The sequence below is a fragment of the Lynx rufus genome, unplaced genomic scaffold (genome assembly GCF_022079265.1).
Source record: "Lynx rufus isolate CCGP_SWC_20201006 ecotype Redwood Valley unplaced genomic scaffold, mLynRuf1.p SCAF_3, whole genome shotgun sequence".
Taxonomy (NCBI): Eukaryota; Metazoa; Chordata; class Mammalia; order Carnivora; family Felidae; genus Lynx; species Lynx rufus.
This window is the reverse complement of record NW_025814845.1, coordinates 100,072,265-100,090,223: the sequence shown is the minus strand read 5'-3', so window position 1 is coordinate 100,090,223 and position 17,959 is coordinate 100,072,265. Positions and strand designations below refer to the sequence as shown.

The window sequence follows — 17,959 nt, the reverse complement described above, 5'->3', positions numbered from 1 at the left end:
CCTTACATTTATAACCGAGTCTGTCCCTCCTGATTCCAGTGGAATGTAAGCTCATGAGAAGCTTATGTCTGTTTTGTTCATTCAGCACCTGCAACATAGGTACATATGAGGCTCTAAGTAAATATTTCTTGTACGAATGAATCTTTTCCTTTGTTTTGTTTATCGCACAAATCCCTTCCAAGCTCTTACCCAGATTTTTTCCCCTAAATTGGGGCTGGCTAAGCCTCATGTTGTTGTTTCTCAGTTACTAGTTGCTACATTTGCATATGTTGTTTCCCTTTAACTGAAGTGACTCTAAGCAATGAAGCAATGTCTGTACAGTTGAAGGTCAGCAGAATCCTTTTAAACACTTGATAGAAGAAACTCAGCTGTACCACTGGCTCATGATCATCTTATGGTCCCCAAAATGTTAGTACTCCACAGCCTCCTTCTTATTTTGTCTGTTTCACCTAATTTTTACTGAAAGGCATATATTTACTGGTTTTACACATTTTGTTTCTTCAAATTAAGTCGAACATATTTCTCTGCTCCAGTACAATTAGTTTCTCTTCTGATTAACTATAACTAGATTTGTGTGTTAGAACTGATTATTTTCAGCTTGCCTTGATAGTTACAACTCTTTATTAATATTGCTGGTATGGGACTGAGTTTTAATTTTTAGATTAGAGATAAATAATGTGGAATTGTTTGGTTAGTCATAGAAACAAAACTTTGTATTAGTGTCATAGTTCTAGTTCAACTAATAAAAATCCGTTTTGCACAAGTAAATGTCTCAAATTCTTGTAATCATTCTAAGGACTTCAAATGTTTATACTTATAGGTGACAGTTGTATATATTTTCTCTAGGAGTGAGCTAGAACATCTGCAGTATAAGGTACTACAGGAAAGAGAGAAATATCAACAGTCTTCCCAATCAAGCAAAGCAAAATCAGCAGTACCTTCATTTAGTGTAAATGACAAGTTTACATTAAATAAAGATGATGCCAGCTACAGCCTCATCTTAGAGGTGCAGACAGCAATAGATAATGTCTTAATACAGGTAAGCCAGTGTCTAATTTCTTTGTTTTGTGATTCGTTCTATTTTGCAGACCAGCCGTATGCACTAATTATTATTGAACACTTAGTTTTAGACAGTAATTTTAAGTGTTTTTCTTTTAAATTGCATTTAGCTTAGATAGTAATTTTAAAGGTTTATCTAATCTTCTATTAGATAATCAGTTTGCTCATAGATTATCTAAGTTATATCTTTACTTTTTATTTATCCTGTAAGTATTAAACGAAAGATTGATGGACTTAAGTTTTAAGAAGCATCAAAAAGAACAGTAAGGGTTTTGTTCTTTGGCGATCTTAAGAGAATTTTAAGAGATGCGATTTAGAAAACCGCAGTATTTAATGCCCTTATTAGAACCTTTTTTTTAAGCTCTCAATTCTAAAATGGTAGCTTACAGTACAGCTTGCTCATTAACCACCAGTTTCTGGGTAGGTCCGTAGACAAAGTAGATATTCCCAAAAGGTGAAATATAGGGGTAATAATACACAACTCCATTCAATAATATATTTAATCAGTTTTTCTTTAAATTGTAAGATATTCAGGGAGTGGGAAAGGATGGTAGTAGGATGAATGGAAAACAAGCAAAAGATGGAAAACCCATAAGAAGATGAGAAGAGAATAAAGTGGAGAAAGAAGATAATGTTTAAAAAGATGTGGGGGAGAGATCAGATTATTAATTAAAATTTAAAGGCTGAAATCTGTCGTAGGTAATGCTAGCATAAGGGCTGCATTACACAACTCTAGGAGCACCATTTAGATAGAACTGAGTGCAACAACAGTGCCCTAGGAACTACCTCTCTAGAGGAGACCAAAATTATCTCATTTTTGTGACGCAGGTAAAAACTAAATTGATAAAAATGAACTGATAGAAACAGAATGGCCATATTATTATTTTTAGACTATGGTAACATTTTTAGCATTGACAAAAATAGGTAGAAAGATTATACTTTTAAGGGGGTGGTGAGAGATGATCGTTTATGATCTCTAATAGTCCAAATTAGAAAAAAATAAACATTGTGATATAACATTTATTTTTTATTGCATTTATTTTCTAGAAGTACATTATCAAATGTAAATTAAGAGAATTCATATGCTCAAATTTAAAGATGAACATGAACTAGAACTAAAGAGAACCCTAAGAGAAAATAATGTTTTGTAAATTTTTTAGCTTTCCATCTGAACCATTTTGTTTTTTAATATTGACTGTAGAGTGATGTTCCAATAGATTTACTTGATGTGGATAAAAATTCTGCTGTTGTCAGCTTTAGCAGCTGTGATTCTGAGGTGAGTAAAAAGTATCAAGAATTTTTCAGACACTTTTTCATTTCTATTATACCGTTTTGAATAAAGCCTAATAAATGCTACTAAGGTTTAATGTTTCTTCAATCTGTTTTTCATAACCTTTCCCTCAAAATCTGTTTCAGCTCATTTCCCCTATTTTCAGATAATCCAGAAAACTGGGGTGTTGTCCTAGATTCCTTCCTTTCTCTGATCTGTTAAATCCAGTTAGTCACTATTTTTTGCCAGTCTATGTCCTTGGCTCCTATGTCTCTACTCTGCTTCATTTCCACTTCTGTTAACTTTTCAGGCCCTTACCATGTTTGTTTGAACTACTCATCTATCAGTTTTTCTATCTCCAGTATTGCCTCTCACCTCCAGGCTCTGCTGTACACCGCCACCAGAGAGGTCTTCCTAAAATGTAAATATCACCATGTCATTTCTTTTTTCAAAACCTTTAAAGATTCCTTATTTCCTGCTGCATATAAGTCAGATTCCTCATTGTGGCATAACAGCTTTCCATGATTCAGCTCTTGATTACATCTCTAGCTGATCTCTTACCAGCTGCTACCTTCCCTCCCATGCACATTATTGCTGCCAAACTGAAGTTCTTAAAATTTCTTGAAAATGCTATATAGTTTCACACATTCCTACATTTGAACATGGTCTGTTTCTTCTGCTTGTTCTTTTTCACCATTTCTGGGCTTGTTGAATCTTGCTTAACCTTTATTTAGCAGACATTTGGTGGGTACTTACCATGTGTAAAGTATCTTGGATGAGATTGTATCAGAGCTTTTGGATATGCTTAATATATCACTTCTTTCTGTTCAGTACTAGCACACACTAGCAGTCCCAGAACTAAGTGTGGCTCCTGGAGAGAAGTTAGGGAAAATAAGGTCTGGAACGGTTGTTCTGGAGAAAGCAAGCCAGAGCAGGAGATGATGATTAGAGTTGGCAAGTCATTATACATATAAAAAAGGGAGGAATAGGGGTGCCTGGGTGGCTCAGTCAGTTGAGCCTCTGACTGTGACTCAGGTCATGATCTTGCGGTTTGTGAATTTGAGCCTCGCGTCCCAGAGCCTGCTTCGGATTCTGTGTCTCCCTCTCTCTCTGCCCCTCCCCCACTCACACTCTGTCTCTTTCTCTCCTTCAAAAATAAATAAACATTAAAAAAAATTTTTTTTGAAGGGAAGAATAAAAAGAGTAGATGAAGAATAAAGTTGATAGCTATATTAGGGAATAGTTTTTAATATAATTTTATAGTAAAGCTTTTCTTTTAAGAGAGATTTTTCATAGTTGTATTATGTAGTGTGTATGGTTTGTCATCCCTGTTTGAGAATAAGGGATTTTATCAGGGGCGCCTGGGTGGCTCAGTCGGTTGAGCGTCTGACTTCAGCTCAGGTCATGATCTCACAGTCTGTGAGTTTGAGCCCCGCGTTGGGCTCTGTGCTGGCAGCTCAGAGCCTGGAGACTGCTTGGGATTCTGTGTCTCCTTCTCTCTCTGCCCCTCCCCCACTTGTGCTGTGTGTGTGTGTCTCTCTCTCAAAAATGAATAAACATTTAAAAAAAAGAGAGAGATTTTATCACAGTTGTATTATGCAATATGTGTGGTTTGTCATCCCTGTTTGAGAATAAAACATAAAAGATTAAAGCCTACATTTTTATTTTCATTCAAAAAATCAAGTTAATCTTAAAATCTTAATTCCTAAATTACTGTGAAAGATCATCCTATTTACATCATTGCAGGATTCTTTGAAATGAGTATTTTATACTAATTTAAAACCCATTTTCTAGAAGGATGGCTTTAAAAAAAAAAAAGCCTTAATATGGAGATTTCAAGTATATACACAAGCAGAGAGAATAGTATAATAACCTCAGTATACTCATTGTTCACTTCAACATACGGCCAGTCTTGTTTTATGCTCTCCTTTGTCTCCTATCGCAAACCTAATCCCAGACATTTCATGTATTTTAATCTTTATCATCTTATTCATAAATACTTAGGTATATAACATTTGTTTTTAACCACACGAAAGTATATTTATTTTCAGGTTGATTGATATTCTGTTTACTAAATTTAAATGATTTTAAATTAAAACGTTCAAATTTTCTTTTTGATATTAGCATCCTTTTTCTTCATTTACTTATTAAAAATAGGGAAATAGTAGTATATGAAAATTGCATACTAAGTATTTCATGTTGCTTTGTCTGGTTTTGCAATTCATAACCCAGATATATTTCTCTGTTTTTAGTAGTTTAATATTCAGTTTCCGGAAGTTATCATATTTGAAGTAAACTGTCTGATTTAATTCAACAAACATGTATTGAATGCTTACAGTATCATCTCAGGCACTGTGCTATTTGCTGGAAATACAGAGATATGATATTTCTTAGTCCTCTATAACTATTTGGGATAATCAAAGACATTCATGTTTTGTCTTTTAATAGTATAAACATTAGAAGTTTGTGCTGTCAGTTAAATTTTTAGAAAAATTAATATTTTAAAGTATTGTAGTGGCACCTGGGTGACTTAGTCATTTGAGCGACCTACTCTTGATTTTGGCTCAAGTCTTGATCTCATGGTTATGAGTTCAAGCTCTGTGTTGGGCTCTGCACTGACAGTGTGGAGCCTGCTTGGGATTCTCTCTCTCCTCTCCCTCTTCCCCTCCCCCCTCGCTTTCTCCCTCAAAATAAACATTAAAAAAATGTTATTGTAGAAACTCAGGATGGAAAGAGCATGAGCTTGTGTTTTAAAAGTATTCATTTGGATTCTGATTTCTTTACTTATGAGCTTTTGGGAAATTTTCCTAACCCGAATGCTACAGTTTCTCCATCTGTAAAAACTTTATTTAGTAAAAGTTCGCATAGAGTTGTTTGCAAGAATAAGAAAAAAGCACTTAGCACAGTGTCACCCACATGATATGTGCTTTATAAATGATAACCATTATTATTATTGATGGTGTTTTTATTATTATAAAAATGTGAGTTTATCCTTTGCCTTAACTTTGAATTTTTCCTAGTCAAATGACAACTTTCTTCTCGCCACTTATCGGTGCCAGGCAAATACCACAAGGCTGGAACTCAAGGTAAAAATGTTTGACATTACCTTTAATTGAAAGTTTGAACGTTTTTCCCCCTAGGTATATCTTGCAACGTATCATATCACTTCTTTGTATTGTTTTCTCCCTGAAATAAGTAATGACTGTTGGATGACCAGCTGGGTTTTAACTCAGCCCAAACCATTATCTCTGCTATTGGCACACAACCAATCACCTTCTCTAAAATTACCAATCCTGAATTTCTTCTTAGTGGAATTTTTTTTTCGAATTTTCTATTCTGGAAAGTTTCAAATGTACGGAAAAGTAATGACTTCAGCTTCAGTAGTCATCAACTCATGACATTCTTGTTTATACTATCACTGTCTATCCCAAAATATTCTGAAGCAAATACAAGATTTTTAAAAATTTCAGTTGTAAATATTTCAGTACATATGTCCAAAAGATAAGAACTATTTTTTAAAACATAACCACAATACTATTATAACACCTAAGAAAAATTAATAATTTCTTAGTTTCATCAAATATTTAGTATTTAGATTTCACTGAGTTTTTTTTTACAGTTTGTTTGGTCCAGTCATGGTCCAGAGAAGGTAATTTGGTTATTGAAGTATTTGAGCATTTGTCCTATATTTTCCTACCATTTGGATTTTTCTGATTGTGTTCCAATAATGTCATGCATTACCATCTTTCTAAAGAAAATCTTTTAGTATTTTCTTCAGCAATTTAGTAATATAATCTCTTTCATAATTAAATACTGATTGTAGCACACAAATCTAATTTAGTTAATTAATTTGTGTGAGTTTTTAAAAATTATTTTTGATATATTTATGATCTAAAAAATTAAGGAATGGTTGTTTTGGAGAAGTGTTGTTGATGTTCAGAGATTCAGTCTGTGTTTTTCTTTTTTTTTTTTTTAAATTTTTTTTTTTTTCAACGTTTATTTATTTTTGGGACAGAGAGAGACACAGCATGAACGGGGGAGGGGCAGAGAGAGAGGGAGACACAGAATCGGAAACAGGCTCCAGGCTCTGAGCCATCAGCCCAGAGCCTGACGCGGGGCTCGAACTCACGGACCGTGAGATCGTGACCTGGCTGATGTCGGACGCTTAACCGACTGCGCCACCCAGGCGCCCCAGTCTGTGTTTTTCAAGAGAGATGTTATACAATAACTTTTTCACATCTAGTAGGAAGTTACAGTTAAGTGTAGGGTTTTTTTCCCTAAACAATTTATTTTAGCCTGCATAAGTCCCCTTTTGTGTATTTTGAAAGAAAACTTGAAAACTGGAATAAATTTATTTCTAAAGGACTATACTTAAACATATTTTATGTAACCTAATTAAACATTTTAAATTACGTATCCACTGAACAAGACTGTGCCAATAAATTGGGAAGTAGGCCTAAATAGATTAAAAAGCTATGTTCTTTTTTTATAAGTTGGATGCAATGATAGATGCAAGAAAACTGAAAAAGAAAAAAAAGGTGAAACTTATATGGTAAAACATACTATGAAACTACTGTAATAAAAATAATGCAGGGTATTTAAAAGGCCTAAATAAATAAGGAGTTCAATAAAATTGTATAGAACTAGAGCTTAACATACATTTATGGAAATTTAATGGATGACTTTTTTTTTTTTTTTTTGAGAGAAAGAGTGAAGGTGGGGGACGGGCAGAGGAAGAGGGAGAGAGAAAACATTAAGCAGGCTTCACACCCACTGTAGAGCCCAGTGCAGACCTTGATCTCACAACCAGGAGACCATGACCTGAGCTGAAATCAAGAGTTAGACGTTTAACCAACTGAGCCACCCAGGTGCGCCTAATGCGTGACATTTTTATGTAGGGAAAAATTCTGTTAAATTACTATTTCTATTTAAAAATTGGTGTCAACACAACTGGTATATATCTGGAAGAAAATTAAGTGGATTCTTATCTTAATGCCATATATAAAAAATAAATATAGATGTATTAGGTACCTAATTATTTTTCAAAAGAAGGAAATTTAGTTATCTTTTAGGTAATGGGTGAATATCAGTAAAACACAAAGACTACTACTACCTCTAACTTGTTATAAAAACAACTATTCAGTAAGGAAAATAGGCAGAGAATATGTTCTGTGCCTCAGTTCACACAAGAGGGAGTCAAAATAGCTAGCAAATATTAAAAGAAAATGTTCTAACTTACTGTTAGGGAAATTCAAATTAAAATAACAAAAAACATTTTCTGCTTATCTAACAGACTGGCAAAAAATTTTAAAAAGCAACATCACCATGTGGCAGGGATGAGAAAAAGACACTCTAAATCATAGCTGAAGGAAATAAAATTTGTTATAGCTGCTTTGGAAAAACAGGCAATAGTCCCACTTGGAGGAATCTATTTTAAGCAATAAAATCACAGTATTATACACACAGATATGTATTTAATTAACTGCAGTATTGCTTGTAGAAGCAGAGGAGTGGAACCAAAGTGAACATTCAATAATTGAATGGTTGAATAATTAGCTATTTATGCATTCCATGGAATATAACACAGCTGCAATAAATAAGGCATTGATCTATTCCTGTTAACATGGAGTGAGTTCCATGAAAAACAAGATGTGGATAAAATCCCTATATATGTAAATACATTTTATTTACATATGAATAAAGGTATGAAAAGAAACATACCTGTCTGGTATGATAGCGTATGCCACAGGAGAAAGCATGGGTGGGATAGGAGTGGGAGGGAGGTGATGGCATTAGGAAAGACAAAGATAAGGGGAAAATGTGACTATTAGAAATAAAAGAAAGATGTCTATGATATAAATAGAATTTCTTCATGTGAAATTATGATTTTGTTTTTGTACTTCTGCATAGAGAAATGTATGAAGGTATGACTACCAAAATAGCAATCATGATCATTTCTGGGTGGTAGGATTTCAGGCGACTTGTATGTTCATCCTAATTTTTCTGTATTGCTTATATTTTTAATAATGAAAATGAATTTTTATATAGTCAAAGCATTATGACTTTTTATTCTGGAAAAAATTATGTGCTAGTGTAAGCTTACCTTTAAAAAAGAAACCCTGAAATATAGCTGTATCAGATCTATTTTTTATTTCTTTTCTGTATTTTTATTTTTCATCTTTTTATTTTTCCTCTCTTTCCACTTAGAGCAATATTTGCAGTGTAACATTTGCAAAAGACCTTGCTTTAAACTTTTATTTCTCTTTCCCATTTAGGTAAAACATTGATTTCTGTCCCCCTCACATGCTAGGAAAAGTGTGAGTTAAAATATCAGCTAGCAGGTCACCTGGGTGGCTCAGTCAGTTGAGAATCCAACTCTTGATTTTGGCTCAGGTCATGATCTCATGGTTCATGGGATCGAGCGTCGCATCAGGCTCTGCGCTGACAGTGTGGAGCCTGCTTGGGAGTCAGTCTCTCTCTCTCTCTCCCCCTCTCTCTCCCCTGCCCCCTCTCACTTGCATGTGTGCTCTCCCTCTCTCTCAAAATAAATAAACATTAAAAATAAAATAAAATATAGCCAGGTTAGAGCTATGTTAAAATATAGCTATGGTTAGAGAAGCTACCATTGTAACACAAGAAGTACTACAGTCCATCTATGAATTTGAAGTGAGAGAAACGGAGATGGGGGGCAAGAGGGAGAAGCTGAACAGCTTTCCAACTCCTGAAAAATTAATTCTTCACAGTGTAATGAATTTTTATTTTCTGTTAAGTGTTTTGAATCCTCAGGAGGTCCAACCAGGTATATTTAAAATAACTCAAAAGAATTTCCTAATCTAAATATGTTATCATTAGATGGTGTATACTTCTGTATTTTCATAGAAAATCAAGAATTAAGTTCTTAGAAACTTTTTTTTTCTGTCAGTAGATTCTTATATGTCAATATAAGCTGTCAATAGCTGTCAACAGCTTATATAGCTGTTATAGCTTATAGCTGTCAATAGCTATATGCTATAATACCCTTATTTATGAGAAAATGAAGTATTACATTTAAGTTTTAGTTATTTAAAAAACTCACTTATCCATCTCAACAAAATGTCTAAATTTTAACCATTTTTGATGTGAATCTTATGAACTATATTAGACACTTGTGGTTTTAGATGTGATGGGTTAGTATGTAAGAATGTACTTTTTTTGGAATGACACAGCACTACTAAGTGTAGACAGATCATCTAAAAATATGTGGTGGGGATAACTTTTATAGATAGATTGTTTGCTTTTGCCTGCCAAAGCTTTTTAAATTTTCCTTTACTCTAGTGGTAAAAAGTAATTGTTTAATAAAATGTCATTATTTCCTTCAGAATATTACAGAAGAGATTAAGGTCTAATTACTTGATTACTTGTGTTGAACATTTTAAAGATAACATTTATGTTATGTTGCTAGGTTATTCTTATTTTCTTTTCTTTTGTGTTTACTCAGATTCGTTCAATTGAAGGCCAGTATGGCACACTTCAAGCATATGTGACTCCAAGGATTCAACCCAAAACCTGTCAGGTCCGCCAATACCTTATCAAACCCCTTTCACTCCATCAAAGAACTCACTTTATTGATCATGACAGGTAGGACAAAGGAGGGAGCAGTTTATTTTTTAGTATATTACATGATACAGATAAACTTGCTTTTCATTTTATAGTATAAATCTGGTAGCTATTTGTACATTTTAAAAATTAAATATTTAAACACTGTGGATTCATATTTTTAATATAAGATTTGTCTTCTTTTAAAGGCTGATTTGAGTTGGATTTTCCTATCTTTCTCATATATTACCATTCTGATCTCAGTAGAGTAACAGTTCTCTCTCCCAAATACCTGTTGTGAATAAATATTGTTTAGCATTTGAGTTCTCTGTGAACAGGATCTTATTATAATATTAACCTCAAAGGTTATATTTCCTTTCTCTTTCACCTCAGGGAATATTGGCAAATCAATTGGTTGTGATAGTCCCTGTTATTTCTGAGTTCCAGTCCAACTTAAGCATCTTCCTGTTGGTAGTTTTTCGCTTTCTTTCCTGAGATAAGAGACCATGAGCTTAAATGAAGGAGAAGGGAAAGAAATGAACAATTACTGAGTATTTTCCCTCTGCTGTATGTTGTACTAGATGCTTATGCATTGTCATTTAAGCCTTACAGCAAGCAAGACAGGTAGTAATGTCCCCATTTTACAAATGAGAAATAGAGACTTGGAAAAGTAAGTAACTTGCTGATACAGGAAACAGTTATGATTGGAGGCTTAATTGAATATTAAAGCACAGATATAGGTAAGAATTCCTTTTTTTCCATGAGATTGAAAGTTTTATTTATCTTATGGTTAATATTAATCTGAAGAAAATTTAATAGATACTTTTATATTTGTTTAGCTACTATTGCAAAATTCTGTTCATGTGTTGTATACATGTAATACCTCCATGTATTCCTACACACAAATGTGTACCTCCACTATTAAATTACAGACCCATGAATACACTGACTTTAACAGGCCAGTTCAGTTTTGCTGAAGTTCACTCCTGGGTGGTTTTTTGCCTGCCTGAAGTCCCTGAGAAACCTCCAGCAGGAGAATGTGTGACATTTTATTTTCAGAACACCTTCCTGGATACACAACTTGAAAGTACCTACAGGTAAATAAAACTTATTACTGGTTCAGGAATGTTTTTATGTAAATAGAGCTTCTAAATCCTATTTCCAACAATAACCAGTTAGAAAATAAATGATTTGAATGATTTGAAAAGACCCTATCAGAGTAGCAATAACAATAACAAAATATCCATATAAGATCTGCAGAAATATCTGTTATTAGAAATATGCAGAACTTACATGAAGAAAACTTTAAAATTTTATTGACATAAAAGACTTGGTTAAATGGAGTAATATATTCAGTAGTCATCAATATGAAGACATAAACATGGCAGTACTTTCCCAAATTGATTCATTTATTCTAGTTTCAGTAAAAATTCCATTGAATTTCTTTAGGCAAAAATAGAATATGGCTCAGAACTTGAGAGTTTAGAACAGTACAGGGTTTTGAAGCTATCATATTAAGGGTAGAGGTCATATTCTACACTCTTCTCAAGCTCCCAGTTGCACTCCTGCCCCTTTACTGTCACTGCTCATTCATTTCCAATAGGCTTCTATAATTTCTGTTTCTGAATACAGTAGAGGCTACATTTTCCTTCTCTTTTGTTCCTGTCTCTTGAATGTGAAATGACCTATTTCTTAGGTAAGGCTGATTTCTCTACATCTGCTCTTTGAGCTTATACCTGTCTCTCTGTCTAGGATTCTCTCCCTAAGCAGATTATTGAGGTATTCTACTTCTTGCTTCCTAGCTGAGACTTTACCATGCTAAATTCTGGAAATAGGAGTGAACACATAATTTTACCTCAGAATACAGCCTTTTGGGACCAAGAAGTATCCAGCAGTATAGCTGGTTTTGTTTTGTTTTGTTTTTGCATCAGTTCTGTTGAGGTTTTACTTTGCCCTCCAAGGGATCTTACATGTGTCTAAACCTGTAATAATGACTCCTGTTCTGAAGTACCACAGTAAACCTCACACTTTAATCAGAGCAGACAATTCAACATGCCCCTGGCATATTCTGTATTATTATAATAGCATACCTTTGTATTTTCCCATTCTGTGCCCTTAAATATTCTTTCCTTAACAATCAAAACTCTACTTATCCTTCAAGGCTCAACTCAGTTGCTGTATTTTGAAGCCTTCCTTGAGATTCTCTTTTCTGTTCCCATAGTATTTTATTCTTACCTGTCTTAGGTATTTATTGTTATTTGTTTGAAGTATATAATAATTTTTATGTAAACTTGTTTCTTCAAATTAGACTTTAAGCTCTTCATGGGCAGAGTCAATTTCTTAATTATCTTTGTATGTTTCCTCCAAGTACCTACCACATGGCTTTGCTCAATGAATGTTTTTTGGGTGCCTAAATAAAATACATTTATGTGGAGAAAGTATAGAAGCATGTGCTTTGGAGGCAAACATACTTAGGTTTGAATCATGGCTCTGTGACTCACCAACTATTTGACCTACCTGGATTATTTAACTCTCTGAGCTTCAGTTTTCTTTTTTGGGGGTCGGAAATAATAGCACTTTGTTGAGCTGTGATGATTAAAAGAAGATAAACCATGTGAGTCATTCTACAGTGCCAGGTACTGTTAAGTGTTTAAAATTAAATATCATCAGTGAAAATTAAATACTAGTGAAAATATCATGATTTTTAAAACATAATTGAAATCAATATAGTATGTAGGATTCACCTTTCTAGAAAAAAGAATTAGCATTTGTCTACAACTAGTAAATATAAACTATTGGTGTGTGTGAAAACCAAATAAAAAGACAGCATTTAATACATGAAAGGTGGTATATGTATTAATTAGGAAACTTGATTATCATAAGAAGGAACCAAATACAAGAAGACTTAACAAAATAAAAAGAATTTATTAGCTCATATAACTTAAAAGTCTAGTAGTAATCTGCCTCAGGCAGAACAGGAATCCTCGCTTACCTGATATCATCAAAACTGTCTCTTTCCATTGCTCAGCTCTGTTTTTGTCTTTTTTTTTTTTTTTGGCTTTTCAAATAAGTGCCATGTGGCTACCAGCAATTCCATCCAGTTTTCTATATTTTCATCTATCCTAGAGCCTCTCTTTCTGAATAGTTCCAAATAAAAACCCCAGGATTGAGTGTCAGTATAAAGCCATGAGGTTGAAATACACTGCTAAATCCTTCCTTCATAAGTCCCACAAATGGGGATGAGGCCAGTGCCAGTGAGACTACAGTTGACCCTCAAGCAACACAGGTTTAAACTGCATGGGACAACTTATACATGGATTTTTTTTTAATATATATATAAATACAGTACAGTATGGTAGATGTATTTTCTCTAATGATTTTCTTAGTAACATTTTCTTTTTTCTTATTTTACTTTAAGAATACAGTATATAATATAACATACAAAATATGTGTTGATGGACTGTTTATATTATTGGTAAGGCTTCTGGTCAGCTAGTTAAGTTTTTGAGGAGTCAAAAGTTCTGTGCGGATTTTTGAGTGTGCAGGGGTTCAGCACCTCAACCCCCACATTGTTCAAGGGTCAACTATATATGGATTGAGAAAGGTAAGAGAACAAAGAAATGGTTCTGTAAAGAAGATGAAGAGTCCTCTGTGCGTAATAAGTGGCAATAAATGATGGGCATGGAAGAATGAAAGATATTACTCTTAGGTTTAATATCAGCTTTCTTTTGAGAACGAAGAATGTAGTCATGTTGTGATTTGTGTGATTACATCAAAGAAAATCATGTAAATAAGCAATTATAAATGCATTTTATATACATATGGGGTTAGTTGTTGGAAATTTTATTAGTGAAAGTAAAGAAAGATGCTTTAAGGAAGAACTTATAGGTAATTGTCATGTTTAAGAGGCATATATCTAACATCTTGTTTAGTTTCACAATTATGTTCAGAACTTGAATTTAATAATAAAAGTTTACACACTTAAATATGCTTTATATTAATAATGTGATATGTATATAAAGAGATCTAAAATCAAATGAATTTTAAAAACCAGCTCCTAGTCACAAAATATGTATTCACTGGACCTAATTACTATATTTTCTTCTAAAGCTGTTCTTTTAAAAATATATTAATTTTATAGGAAAGGAGAAGGAGTTTTTAAATCTGACAACATTTCTACTATATCCATCCTAAAAGATGTGCTCTCTAAAGAAGCTACAAAAAGGAAAATTAACCTCAACATATCGTATGGTAAAAAAAAAAAAAAAAAAGAAAAAAATGAATTATTTTGGAGGGGTATTTTTGTTAACAGTAACAATGTTTCTGATCAAAGTGACTTACCTAATTGTGTCTGGATCAACTTCTTCTAGAGATAAATGAAGTATCAGTCAAACACACTTTAAAGCTAATCCACCCAAAGCTGGAATACCAGTTGCTTTTGGCTAAGAAAGTGCAATTAATTGATGCTTTAAAAGTAAGTATGTATTTCGTGGATTCACAATCATTGTTTTATTGTGATGGGATTTCTAAAATTGTAAAGACTTTAAAGTTACACTGGATTGAATTTTGAACATTAAAGTGCTTCTGTTTTTAATTTTAAATAAGGAATTGCAGGTTCATGAAGGAAATACAAACTTTCTGATACCAGAATATCGCTGTATTCTAGAAGAGGCAGATCACCTACAGGAAGAATACAAAAAGCAACCTGCACATCTGGAAAGACTCTATGGTTAGTGAACTATTCTAGAAAACCTTGCCATATTCCTTTCCTACTGTTTACGAAGGATCATGTGAGAGAAAATGGGCAGAAAGATAAGCAAAGATTACAGCATTCATGAACCAGTGACAACTAGTTTATTGCTAAATTTTTTGTCAAATTAGTTTTCATATTTAATATTTTTACTGGGTAGAATGAAAGTAAAAAAGTGAAATAGGTGTAATGCAGTAAATTAATTTTTGTATATGAAGAAACCCGGTGTGAAGTGAATATAACCTATGAAGCATTAAAATGTAGGCTGTATTTCACACAAATAATTTTCAGGTTTTGTTGATACTATGAAATATCAAAATGCAGCATTTAGTATTTTTTTGGCAAAATGTAATAAATGATACATTGTGCTATAAATTTATAGTTCAAAACTCTTTTTGCTTTGGTGGTGACATGTTGGATGTTTCACAAATTGTCTTGAAAAACAGTGAGAGCAGGAGGGAGATGTGAAGGAAAGGAGAGGAGGAGGAAGAATGGAACAGCTTAAGGAAAACTTCTTTTATTTTGCAATCTTTATATAAGACCTATGTGTATAGCACACCTATTGATTTATAACATCTTTATTAATCAGGTGGGATATTTAATCCTTACAACAACTCTGCAAGATAGATGGTGTTATCTTCATTTTTTACATTTTCTTAAATTGAAATCTGAGACTAAAGAATTTGTTGTCACATTCGTAGTGGCAAAGCCTGCATTAGAACTTCCTCACCCCAAACTGCATGCTGTTTGCGCTATGCCAAATCTTTTAGAGTCAATTGGTATCATCTATCCACACTGATCTTAAGCCTGTCTAATGAATTTATTTTTTACCCTGGGACTTGCTCACAAACTATAACAATATCTAATATCTTAATATTTACAATATGGCAAACACATGAAGATGAGTGGTACAAAAAACCATCTCTTACCACCAGTTCCAAAATCCAGAAAGCTTTGAAAACTAAAGCTTGTTTCATAAATCATTTGGTAGCAAATTTGACTCGATCTGAATTAATAATTTAATGACAAACCTTACTTAAACTGGCATGGGGTTATTTATAGTCATTTTTATTCCACTTAATGTGAATATTTATCTACATATTTTGTTGCAGAAACACTATTCTGTTTTGTTATCAGATGTTGCCACTTATTCCCCTTGGATATTATGCCATATATGATATGTTCCTTTTATTATCTTTCTAAAATATAACAAATTCTGAAACATGTCTTGGATAAATCCCAAGAATGGTCAATATATTGATGGAATGTTTTATTTCAAATACAGCTGTTAAAAACAGAATCTGTCTACACTATCTCAAAATGGCCAGCTTGGTGGGAAAAATAAACCACTTGTGATGTTATATATACCAAAAGCAATTCAGAACTGGCCAAGAGTTAATTATCTGAATTCAGTAGCTTTTAACCAGTTGTTAAGAGAATTATTAGCCAAATGATTTATGTTTTGAAACTTGCCTTAAAGTACCCCCAAATAAGGGCACCCCAAATAAAGTACCCCAAATAAGACACTCAGGGGTTAAGCGTCTGACTCTTGATTTTGGCTCAGGTCACAATCTCACAGTTCATGAATTAGAGCCCCACTTCAGGCTCTGCACTGACAGCATGGAGAATGTTTGGGATTCTGTCTCTCCCTCTCTCTGCCCCTCCTCTGCTTGCTTGATGGCTATCTCTCTCTCAAAATAAACTTTAAAAAGAAAATCCCCCAAATAAATATTGTTTATAGTATCAATCCCTTTAGCCTTGTATATTAAATAATACAATTATAAGTGCTTAGAGAATTTCAAGTAATAACTTACTTTCATTAAGTACTGTGTTAGAAATTAGTACTAATCAATGATAGGAAATTAACGTTTTTCTTTATAGGCATGATCACCGATCTTTTCATAGATAAGTTCAAGTTCAAAGGCACCAATGTAAAAACCAAAGTACCTCTTTTACTGGAGATTCTGGACAGTTATGATCAAAATGCATTGATTGCTTTCTTTGAGGCTGCATGAAATACATAAACAAGGTAAAGTTCCAGAGTTCTTTTTAAACAAAGTATGTTAAAACAGAAATACAGGACATGCTAACTGTACACACTTTTATTTCAAATGCTTTTTAATATCATCTAAAAATATTTAAGATGTGACTTCTTTTAGTAGTGCTTCTATTTTGAGAAATGGAGCTTTTTAAAAATAAAAGAATTTTTATTTTAAAACAAGTGGAATGATTATAAGGGACGTTAATGAATTTTTTGCAAGTGGATGTTTTAACTTTTAAATTGAGAAATATTTGGAAAATAAAAATCTATTCAAATATATAACAAGCTACACACATGTATAAATTGCTTTAAAGTTTTCAAAATGTATTTACATACATTACTTCATCTGATCTTCACAATACATATTATTTTGTCAGGTCTATAAGAAAACCAATTCTCTGTGAGGTTAAGTGATAAAGAGGACATGCTGTTATTTGTAAAACTGGGACCAGATTTCAAGTTATGTTGCCTGGCTTGTGTCCTGGTTACTGTATACGTTGTTAACTAGTGGAAGTAACTTACCAATTATTTTTTCTAGGAGTTGAGATTGATTTGCAACTGATTTCACTTTTGCTAGGTAATGTTTTTATGACCCATGCTCAGTTTGTGAAATGCTTGAGTTGCCCCAGTGCTATAAACAGTGGCCAGGGAAATGAGCAGAGCTTGCACAGATTGAAGGGATCTTAATTTGATGTTCTGTAACCAGTAGAGCTGTACAAATGTACTATATGTGAATAGTGCAGAAATAGTGATGGCTTCTTAGATTTTCCTGTACTAGGATCCACTGATTACCTTTTTATCATATATGGAGGGAAATATGACTTTAAGGTTACAGAATACAGAAGTTTTATTCATTAATCTTAATTTACATTTTGTCATATTCAGGGAAATATTGTATTTAAAGGTTGTTTTAAAATGGCATAAAGATTATAATGGAGATAAGCTATTCTTTATGTTTTCAAGAAGGGCACATTCATGAATTTGTCAGAAAACAGTAATGCTTCTTAATCATATACCATTATATTTATTATATGCAAGCCTTGTATATTAAATTTGAAAATTTGTTAAAGTCACATATCACTGAGAGTTTTCTTTTAATAAGGTCATATTTTTATTATATTTAACCTTCATTTCTAAATGGAACAAATAATTATATCTAGGTCACTAGAATTTCACTGGTGCTTTTTGTTGGCTGCCACAGCTTGGCAAAATATTCATGAAAATCAGTGACTGTCTAGTTGAATTTCTTGTAGAACATTACTAT

The 17,959-nt window shown here is 33.1% G+C and overlaps 1 protein-coding gene across 1 annotated transcript in view; it reads left to right on the top strand.

The window, feature by feature from the left end:
• BBS7 (Bardet-Biedl syndrome 7) overlaps positions 1-17,938 on the top strand; it is a 40,061-nt gene extending 22,123 nt beyond the window's left edge. The window contains exons 11-19 of the mRNA XM_047092223.1: positions 847-1,039; positions 2,261-2,335; positions 5,350-5,415; positions 9,807-9,946; positions 10,837-11,001; positions 14,046-14,155; positions 14,275-14,378; positions 14,510-14,633; positions 16,536-17,938. Of these exons, the coding sequence (XP_046948179.1) occupies positions 847-1,039; positions 2,261-2,335; positions 5,350-5,415; positions 9,807-9,946; positions 10,837-11,001; positions 14,046-14,155; positions 14,275-14,378; positions 14,510-14,633; positions 16,536-16,669 (1,111 nt within the window). The 3' untranslated portion in view covers positions 16,670-17,938. The remainder of the gene's footprint in view (positions 1-846; positions 1,040-2,260; positions 2,336-5,349; positions 5,416-9,806; positions 9,947-10,836; positions 11,002-14,045; positions 14,156-14,274; positions 14,379-14,509; positions 14,634-16,535) is intronic.
• Positions 17,939-17,959: the final 21 nt, after the last annotated feature.